The sequence below is a fragment of the Anopheles aquasalis genome, chromosome 2 (assembly GCF_943734665.1).
Source record: "Anopheles aquasalis chromosome 2, idAnoAquaMG_Q_19, whole genome shotgun sequence".
In the NCBI taxonomy this organism is placed as follows: Eukaryota; Metazoa; Arthropoda; class Insecta; order Diptera; family Culicidae; genus Anopheles; species Anopheles aquasalis.
The window spans coordinates 12,050,001-12,060,000 of record NC_064877.1 but is presented as its reverse complement, the minus strand read 5'-3'; the positions used below and the strand labels follow the sequence as shown (position 1 = coordinate 12,060,000).

The 10,000-nt window shown below is 51.9% G+C and overlaps 3 protein-coding genes across 9 annotated transcripts in view; 1 reads left to right on the top strand and 2 right to left on the bottom strand.

Annotated features, from left to right (window-relative positions):
* LOC126573385 (jmjC domain-containing histone demethylation protein 1) overlaps window positions 1-7,368 on the bottom strand; it is a 14,262-nt gene extending 6,894 nt beyond the window's left edge. The window contains exons 1-3 of one of the 7 annotated variants that reach the window (XM_050233465.1): window positions 7,256-7,368; window positions 4,497-5,097; window positions 1-73 (exon numbers count right to left, since the gene is read on the bottom strand). The exon at window positions 1-73 is cut by the window's left edge and continues 88 nt beyond it. In XM_050233465.1, the coding sequence (XP_050089422.1) occupies window positions 1-73; window positions 4,497-4,553 (130 nt within the window). In that variant the 5' untranslated portion in view covers window positions 4,554-5,097; window positions 7,256-7,368. Of the gene's footprint in view, window positions 74-4,496; window positions 5,098-5,415; window positions 6,018-6,249; window positions 6,357-7,255 lie in introns of those variants that run through there. The other 6 variants (XM_050233462.1, XM_050233461.1, XM_050233466.1 and 3 more) reach the window with 6 other exon arrangements.
* Window positions 7,369-7,454: 86 nt separating this feature from the next.
* Window positions 7,455-9,094, bottom strand: LOC126581258 (uncharacterized). The gene is made up of 3 exons (XM_050244786.1): window positions 8,822-9,094; window positions 8,416-8,727; window positions 7,455-8,328 (listed from the first exon to the last, which is right to left on the bottom strand). The coding sequence occupies exons 1-3, from the start codon at window positions 8,878-8,880 to the stop codon at window positions 7,686-7,688; spliced, it is 1,014 nt and encodes a 337-aa protein (XP_050100743.1). The 5' UTR covers window positions 8,881-9,094; the 3' UTR covers window positions 7,455-7,685.
* Window positions 9,095-9,390: 296 nt separating this feature from the next.
* Window positions 9,391-10,000, top strand: part of LOC126570307 (centromere protein J) — a 3,382-nt gene continuing 2,772 nt past the window's right edge. Inside the window, exon 1 of the mRNA XM_050227980.1 lies at window positions 9,391-10,000. This exon is cut by the window's right edge and continues 2,272 nt beyond it. Within this exon, the coding sequence (XP_050083937.1) occupies window positions 9,391-10,000 (610 nt within the window).

Genomic DNA, 10,000 nt, shown 5'->3' with positions numbered 1-10,000 from the left:
CTCTCGCGCCCTCGTAGTCATCGTCACCGAGTGTCCACTCTTCCGAGTACAGCTTCCGTTGTTTACGTTCACGCTACGAGAGATAGAGTAAGAAAAGGGAGAGACAGAGAGAGAGAGAGTTGATGTTAAGAAATGAGAATACAAGTGCCAGAGATAGTAGGATGCGGCGAAGCAGGATCGCGTCAGAATATATTTTAAATTTCGATAACAGAATTGCGTTGCAACCACGCGTCGCCGGAGCTTGCGTGGTTGGTATTTTGTGAGAGGAAGTCCTTTCTTCCGTTTCGCGGTTTCACGAAAAAGAGCACACAATTTGCGCTCAAACTGCACCCACCGCTACTTCTACTACTTCTACCATTACTACTGGTGCTGACAGTGAAAAGCGAAAGTCATCGCCCAGCTGGTTCGCTAAGTGACGTCGACGTCGACGTCGAATTGCCGGTTTTCTTGCGGAAGAAATGCATTTTATCGACCCTTTGGCGGCATGTGAAACTGTGAAGCACAATCCAAAAAGTGCAGCCCTATTACGGTAAACGAGGATTCACGATGTGGATTAACATGAGCCGCTTATAGTAAGAGTATAACCAAAAAGGCACTGATTGAAGGGACCCCTATGGGATTGGAAGTTTGACGAAGCGTGCAATAAAAATGCGTGCAATCGAACACATCACATCCATCTCATGCTTATGTAGTCATAACCATGCAAGAAAAAAAAAAACAACGCATACGCTGATTGCCTATTGCAGTTTCATTTTTGGACACTGCAAGTGAAGATTCATCTGAACTTTTCAATTCTGCACTGTGGGGAAAGTTCAGGCCATGAAAGTTTTCCACTTACTCGAGTAAAAAGTTTGAAATGTTTTTTTGTAAATTGCAATAAAAAAAAATCATTGCCAGAGTGTTTGTTCTATCCAAACACATACATGAGCCATGGAAGGACAAAAGGAAAGCGAACAAACTCCATACCATTATTCTCGATCCAACGGAACACCTACGATTCGCGCTTTAACTTTGCCCTTTAACTGGGCTGCGACTGACTGACCAGCAAAGGCATCGAACAAAGGACAAGGATAAGAAATTATTTCCACAAAAAAGGGTCGAAAGAACGGAACAGCAAGAAAACCGGTTTCGTTGGTTCGAATTGGGCGCGGGAGAAGATTCTGTTCCAAATTTTAAACCCACGAACGACGGGTCAGCCCAGGGAGTGGTCCGTACGACCGGTGACTCTTTGGTTCGCGAAATTGTGCTCCTGTCGCAGGGATTGAGCGAGCAACATGTTTTGGTGGTTCAAAAGTGTTGCTGCTTCAAGATTATAGATAACTCCATGACAAAAAAAAAGGATCACAGCAATCGTGATTGGCTTTGAGTTTATAGAGGACATTAAAAATAATCCCCAAGAGGTTGCCAAGGAAACGAAGCACCTCGAAGCAATTGACACAGTATAACAATGACCGGCAATTGGTTACCATGTGAGGTTCAATCTAATCCCATGATTCTGGTACGTTCTCCAGCGAGAACCAATAGAGAACTGCTTCAACAAACTACCGTAGCATTTCATTCTTCTCAGCATAGAGTACTCATGTTACACTATCTTCTCATGAGATGAATTTAAAGACCTCGTTGCAGCTTTATTATTACGTCACTAACCCACGCCCTTTGTGTGCTTGGCGAGAGCGAATCGAATGAAAGCGCACAACAACAACAACAACAACGACACACTGAAACGCTTATCGGATATTGCGAAAGTTCGGCAGAGATCTTCTAGTCCAATTTGCGCTGTTCGTGATGCCCCATTTATCGGCAAGCTGTGAGATGTGCGATTTACAGCGAGCCGACGACACCGACCCGGTGGTGTGCGCCGGCTCGAAAACATACCGGCGGGGCGTTCGGCGAGAAAAGGAGACACACTCGTCGCTGGTTGGTGCCCACACCCGTTCGATGATTCAACAAGCGATGATACCCGCGATAACTCGGCCCGGAAGTACCCTTGCAGCAGACCGAGATAATTTCGCTACAATGACCCATTTCAATTGCGCTTTATCTGTGGTCAAATATGCTATCACTCCCAGAGACTGTACGTCGTCTGTTTAATTGCTGAGCGTCGCATCTTTACGTCGATCCGGTTTAAACGATTCTCTCCACAGGTTACAGGTCACAATAGAGATACCATTAAAAGTGTTGTTAAAATCTCTGCTTCAAAATTGGGAACTACAATTCCCGAAGCACAATAATTATTATCGTACCTATGGCACTTTCTTATATTGCCTTAAGATATTTAAGTTCATTCATAACTCATAAGTCACCTGTTCGCGCGGAAAGCAACGGAATCAAGGGTACACAGAATGACACCCAACGATTTGTCGTCAAGAAAGTATCCGGGCCAGCTCATCGTACCGTTCCAACGAACCCGGAATCGCTGTGGCTGCTGCTGTTTGTTGATTCTACAATTTTAAAGCTTTCCCCCTGATTGCCCGTGATGCTTACCATCCCCGGCAGGGTGGGGCAAGGGAAAAATCAAAATGGATTCATTGCGCCGCAACCCCGTTTGGCCTGGCCATACAAGCACGGCGAAGGTTTCTCCTGACCGGCCGGCGCCTCCAGGGAAACTATTTGGAGGAAAACTCGTGAAGAAAAGCACGTATGAAATATTCATTTACACGTCCCCTCGAATTCTCCTCCTCGCCTTGCCCTTCTTCCCTCCTTCCGTGTTGCACTATTCCCGCAACCCCTTTTAAGTGTTGGCGCGCTACACTATTTCAGTCGTTCCGGGATCGTTCGGGGGCCGGTGTCGTCGTTACAGATCTTCCGCGAAGTATGCAAGCCGAATCAAACCGATCCAAACCGGGCGGGGATTCCGGGATGGCCGGGGTTGGAGTTTTGCGACACACGCCACGAAGCGAAATGAACCACCACCGGCCGCCGGTGTGCGTGCTCTACCGCTGCGACGATTCATCCCGATTGCACGACTCGACGACGATTCTCGGTGTTCAAGATTTTCGGGCTCGTGGAACGCGCCCGCGCACACGCTCAGACTCTCGATCCCGGTCGGTTTGGGGGGGGATGTGTTCCGACGCGGATTGTCCTTGCTCTCGTTCACGCGAACCGCGTTTTGAACGCACATACCGCGCGCGCGGTTTGGCGCTGCTCTGCTTACTCCTACAGAATCGTCGACAGAACGCGATAGCTGACCACCTCGGCATCGGCATCGGCATCGTCATCGGCGGCTCTTGATTCTCGCGTCGTACGCATTTTCAAGGGAGGAGCAGACTCCACACACATCGACGAGCCACGTCGTAGCAACACAGCATGCCATGAATGACCAACGCGACGGATGGCTTTGCGGGCGAAAAGCATGAACTCATCTCTCTGGGGCCCATTGCGCGTCATCAGCGCGCGGTGGACGGAACCGCCAGCCGATTGGATTTCCTTTGTCAAACGCACGCTACGTATGCCTGTTGGGTCCGCGCGATTGGCGGCACCCCTCGGTGCCGGAGCATTCAATTGAAGTGTGTGGTGGCGTTGGATGTAAGCTCGCCAGAAGAGAGTCGCAGGCAGTGCGGAAAACTACATGCCTGCTTTGTGACCGGGTTAATCGAGCACGGGAAAAAGTTGTCAACGCTTTTCCGGTCCAGATCCGGACCAATCCCCTTCCTTTGATAGATTTTCGATCTAAAAAAAAGAGTAAAATTCTTAAAGAAATCACAGACGGCTGGGCGTTCCGTCATCGTCATCTTTCGCATTACTACGGAAAGCAAAAAAAAGATCGCCAAACCCAAACCCCCCCTTTAATGGGGCCACATTCGAGGGGTTTGGAGGATGATGACGGCGGCGACGGTGTTTCACACACATCCCCAAAGCGAAAAGAGCACGCGCGGCTGTTGATACCTTGTTGTGTGCGTCCCCCTGAATTGCAACTCATAGCCACTCGCCACGACGACGACGACCACCACCACCGCGAGAACGGGCGGAAGCTTGGAGTGTGAAGCACGAATGCGGCGGACTTAACATCACCGTGTCACCGCGATCTTCTTCGCCTCGCCTACTGTGACAACATATTACCCATCCTCTCGCAGAGGCCAACGTCTCGTACACCCATCCAAAGCGCGCCTACTTGGTCGCTTTTCAAATGTGCTTCTCTGCTAGCATCGTATGCTCGTCGTCGTCGTCGTCGTCGTGGCTTATGATGTGGCCGCGCTCCCCCACAACACAAATCCTTTCCCTTTCACTATGCCACCAGCCAGAGTGCACGCACGACGGTACGTCTCTAGTAGCCTTTTACTGGACCTTCGAGATCACCATTAGCCGGGGCCTTCATTCTACGGAGAAACGGAGACACAGTAATCGCGGGTTTTTCACGCTTACGCGCATAACTACCCGGACAGGGTGGACAGTCCCGAGAGCAGCGAACGCGGAATTATGCTCCACGCCGTGCCCGGTCGTTTATTATCACATTTATGAACACACACAGACACACACGGCGAACACGCCTTACTTACCAATTGCCTGCGACTTTTCGAGGGTGATATCGGCGGTGGCACCTTATCGGACGACATCGCGCGCCGCACGTTTTCTCAGCCACAGGAAGCCGCCAATGTTGATGGTTGGCTGCTGCTATTGGGCGCGCGCTCTGGAGCCGAAGTGCTGCTCTTCTCCTCTTCCTTTTCTGCTGCTGCTGCTGACTCTCGCTCGTCACCTACTTTTCTTCCGACCTTTTTCTTCTTCTTCTTCTTCTCGGCACAGCGGTTGGTCTAGAGGCAGGCCGATGGCAACTAGAACTTTCCTCTTCTTGTTGCTATTGCCTCCTCAAGGGTTACACACGCACTGCACACTAGACCCCAGGAGCGGGGCAAACACACCATGCACCAACCAAGAAGACCAGACGACGATGCGATACTCAGAGCCAACTCTGTGTTCACCGTTCACTCCAACAAATTGTGTTAATTATGTTGAAATTATGCAGCAGTCCCGGCGGCTGTTGTTTTTTTTTTCTTCCGGTTTTTTTTTATCACTTGTCAACGACACTCAAGCGCACTAATCCCGGACGGACATTCCGACTGATGGCACTCCTCCACCTCAATCATAGTAGGCTCGATTGCACTAGGAAAGGAAAAACAGAATCAAATTAATTACGGCGTTCTTTGACGATTTTGATGCAAATTTGGTGGACATTCTGGTGGTGTGCAATTTCGCGGACACTCTACAACCCCCTGGCACGATAATGAACGCGAAACGGAAAGGAAATTATCTATTATTTAAGATATCTCCTCAAAAGACATACGCCGCGATGAGACCCCCGCCCCCTCCCGACCGATTAGCTATGGGAACTGCATCGCTACAAGTAAGAACAACAACAACAAAAACAACGCCAGCACAATATTGTCGCCACCGCCGTCGCCGCTCACAAATGGATATCACCTTCAGCTGCCGCCGTCGCCGCATGCACTTATAACGCCACTTGGCTTGTGGGAGCGGCAGAGAGGGCGGTGAGGAAGGGGCCGCGTTGCACACACTTGTTCACTCCGCATATGGATTTTTCGTCGCGATGCCGTCGTCACTGTGCCGTGTGTCACCTTCCACAGTGGCTCGATCCCGCGCGAGCCGTTTGCGTGATTCGTAATTTTTTCCCTTCACAACGACGACGGAGACGCACCAACAACACGACCGAGCACGGCATTCACGGCACGGCGATTTTCACGCCTGGTGTGTGACGTCGTCGTTCACGGTCGAAGAGGGTGTGGGCCTCTCAACCGCGGTGGAATTGCTTTGGCGGTGGGAGGGGATTGCGTACTTGCGACGTGCACTTTAATGAATCGACCGTCCGTTCAACCGACCGACCGAACGGTCGCGAAGACGACGACGACGAAAAGATTGCTGGAAAACTAGAGCTGAGGCAACGCGACGGTTAAAGCAAATCACACTTTTCTGCTTGCACGGACGGACAGCAAAAACCTGCAAAATCGACGACGAGCGTGAAAGCCACCCGCCACTCGAGCGACGTCTGACCACACGAACGGCACGCACACAACTGAACCCCGCAGCTCGACCGAGCGAGCTAGCAAGCGAGCGAACGAGCGGGACCAACGGAGGCGCCGGGTTTTATAAACATCCCGAACACACACCCACACACTCGCACGTATGCTTCGAACACGATGTTCCGGCGAGCAAGGGAACAGTGGGAGAGAGGGAGAGCCTTGGCACCACCAACGGTGTCACCACCCGCATACTACTGTCGTCTGCACTGATACGCACATTTACTTGCAACAGTCCCGGACGCACTTTTCAGCACCAATTATGCACTTCCGCCCTTTCGGGATACCGCGGAGGGATGCATCCAGCGCGCTAGAGGCCACTCGTCATCATGCTCTAGCTATCTCTTCTTGCGCCAGAGATCCGGGCACCGTCTACCGCCGTGGGTGTAAGCAGGACCGAGCGATGAGACAGCTATAGTTTCACGGGCAAGATGTGGACCGGTTCAAGTGAGGTTCAACAGTGAAGCGCGCTTGACGCGTTCGCGGAACCGACCATTTTGCACATGGCGTTGGCAATTAACGACAGTTTCAGTGCATATCAGGTGCATTCATAGGTCAGAAAACACCTAAACCTCATTAATTTCGCGATCTGTTCGATCCCGTTCCCTGGGAAGCTAAAAATCGTGTCCGGGAGCCGAACCCGGCCCGAAGATGCCCGGACACTTTTGGGGGGTTCTCTCTCTCTCTCTCCTTCTCTCCCGACACCGATCGCTCTCTGGCTAGTTTCTTTTTTCTTTTTCATACGCCACCGACCTGCCCGCTCCCTCACCGTCCACCACCAACAAGAAGAAGAGGAGCGTTTCGGTAAGGTTTTCGGACGAGCCAAGTGGCCGAAATTCCCTACCTCCCGCTTCTCGCATCGTTCGTTCTTCCAGCTGCACCCGCTCCTGCCCACCGCTGGGAGTGCGTCCTTCATAGAAAAAAGAAAAACGGGCGAACGCACACACACGGACAGGAAATTCCTGTTCCCAAGTGCCACCAAACTTCCGCTTTTCCAAACGAAACAGACCGAACTCTCGCATCAAAGCACCCTACGATTGCAACAGCGACCACCATTAAGCATCATCACTCGCCGCACTCTATTAATGGCACCGAGAGATAAAGCAAAAAAAAACGCGTGCCCCATCGCGGGCAAGACTGTGGCCCATAGGGGAGGGGCGGTTTGCCATGTCGACGGCGCTCCAAAAACGGGATCTCGATCGAGCTTCACGAAGCGCTAAACCTACCACGTGCACACACAACACACACCGCGCGGACAACACGTTCGAGAAGAGACGCACTACGCAAAGGAAACGTGAGACACGATGCGCGCATCGCAGTGCACGGTGCTGGTGAAGAACCTGTCGTCCACTCGACCGCCAACAGATGAATGAGAGCGGCGGGTAAGATCTCCCGCGCGCAACATACCGCCTGAGAGGCATAACGTCGGTTTTATGCTTTTTTCTTTATTTTCCGCCGAAGTGTACATTCGAGAGCGCTTATTTTCGAACGCGAGTCGCACGCAGGGAGAGAATCTTTTCAGGGCGATTCAATCAAAAGTCAACAAAAAGAAGCAGCCAGTAAGAATCTTGAAACATCGAACGCCGCATCGAACACATGGTGTTTGGAGGGGGAATGGGGAGGGGGGGGGGGGGGACCGCCGGTGGTCTAGGCCTACTACATCTCGATATCCATCGTGGCTGGGTCGGGTGCGAATGCCGGCTGTGAACCGATGCCACAGGCGCTCTGTTGTGGCTCGAAATCATCCAAATCTTCGTCGTAATCTGGCAGGTCCGGTAGCGTCTCGTCATCCATCGACCACTGTGGTACGGTGGCGACAGCGGAGGACGATGTGCTAGCGGTAGGAAGGGATGTTGTGCTGCTGCTTTCTTTTTCCTTTTTGTTTGCTTGCTGCTCGCGCTCCTCCAGCTGCTCCGTTACGGTGGAAAACAGTTTATCCAGTCGCTCCTGGGGCGGCTGCCAGATCATCAGTGCCGTGCACGGTTTCTCCATGCGGTCCAGGATCACCTTTGGCAGTATCTCCGCCGCACGGCTATCGAGCTTTCGGACCTCCTCGCAGATCGCAATCCGTTGAGCCTTTTTCAATCGCTCCTCCAGTTCCTGCGGTGACATGCACACGATGTACGGTTGCTGGCTCTTGTCTTCGCTCAGCATCATGTCGCCATCATCCAGCGTTGCCGAGGTGCCCGGTGTACTGTCGCCCGATCGGTTAATATCATGCGCGGTATATTCGCTGGATAGATGCAAATTGTTCAAATGCGACGACATCATCTCTTCTGTGAGGAATTGTTTCGTGGGCCTGGGGTAGAGGCAAGAGGAAAACGAATTAAATGAAGGCATGAGGATTAAGCAGGTGGCCAACCGGTTCACACGAGCGAATACTTACAGTAAATTCGGTAGCGTCATATCCAGGTCAGTCTTTCGTTTGCGTACCTCCGGCAAAAGTGGGGCGTTACTGTGGATGATCGGTGTTGGCGATGGAGGACCAAACGTGGGAGGACTGAGGCTGCTGCACGATGGTATCGAAAGTACCGGTGACGAAGGGCCGACTGGAACGGCGATGGGGCTGGGCCGGATCACGGCATTAAACTCCATCACCTGCCCCGGCTTCATGCCGTAGGACCACGGCATTTCGGCGAAGTTAAACGGTGCACCCGTTGGCGAGGGCATGATTTGTGAAGGTAAAATACTCGGATTTCTTTGGCAGCGATTAGGAGCGAGGAAGAGTTTAGTTAGTTTACGACGAACAAAGATACGGCGGATCGCAGAATAGTGCGTGTGGTTGATGTTACCTTATCTTCAACGGAGATATCCGCTTCGTTCCTTGGTAGAAACTGGAGTGTGAAGACATTTCGCCAGGCCGATCTCTCGCGTGTGTGTTTATAAGCGACTGGATCACGCCGAAGGATCCAGCCCGATCTAGAAGGTTCTAGATGGTCGTCCTCGTTCCCGCTTCCTGTAGCAGGACGATCACAGGAAATCCTTTTAGCCGTTCAAATGCAACTTTAAAAGAGACGAGAATTGAGAACGAACGAACGACGCACAAAAATATATTTTTCCGAGAATGTTGTTTTTCTCTCTGGTGACAGCCAGCAACTCCACTGTTCATACTGGTAGGTTGCGCGGTGGAAATGCCTGGCGCTCGATGTTCTACAAAAAGACACACGTAGCAATCAACTGAAAACTGGCGCCCTTGGCAACCTTCGCGTTTCGCAAAATAAACTCAACGGCCGTTGGACGCCAAGCGTCGCTCCCGAGTGCAATAAGGATTTTGATGGAGAAATTGCGATTCCATCGATTTGGTTGCGTGAATTGTACATTGTAGCTTGAATGATCGCAAGGGTGGTTACCGCGGGAAGTGATGGCCGACTCGCCTCGCAGCATACTGGCGCGCCTGGAGCAGCTGAAACAGTGGCAGGAGGAACAGCAGCGTGCCTTGCTCGAGAAGCACTCCGCCCAGCAACAGCTGCTGGAGCGGGAACAGCAGAAAATGTACCAAGTTTTGGGACTGCAGCTGAACCAACACTCCATGGAAGGCGATGACGACGAAGAGGCGTACTCCGAGGACGATGATACGGAGTCGGAGTACGAGGAAACGAACCTAGAAGCACAGCTCGCGGCGGAAAGACCCATTGCATCCAGCCACAACGCTACAGGAAACTATTCGGCCGTCCTTTCCCAGGACGCTTATCCTACGGCCGGCGAGGAGAATTTGCAATCTGCGGTGCAGAAGAGGGTTCCGAAGAGACCGTTTCTGAAGCGTGGCGAAGGACTGCGCTCCAGGTTCCGGGTGGATCCCGATAAGTTTAAGCTAGACAATTTGCCTAAATACAAATTTGCCAATCACAACAGGGATCGAATGATGCGCAAGGGCTCGGGGGCGAAGCGAGAATCAAGCAAAACTGAGGACGACAAACCCAGCTCATCTAAAGCGCCCACCGGAACTCGCCGATCGTCGTCGTCACGAGGAG

Excerpts from the sequence above, each read along its gene's own strand:
- LOC126581258 (XM_050244786.1), bottom strand. The coding sequence starts at position 8,880 with ATGTCTTCACACTCCAGTTTCTACCAAGGAACGAAGCGGATATCTCCG. Across the intron at positions 8,728-8,821 it reads ATATCTCCGTTGAAGATAAG|AAATCCGAGTATTTTACCTT; the intron begins GTAACATCAACC and ends TCGCTGCCAAAG. Across the intron at positions 8,329-8,415 it reads ATGACGCTACCGAATTTACT|GCCCACGAAACAATTCCTCA; the intron begins GTAAGTATTCGC and ends CCTCTACCCCAG.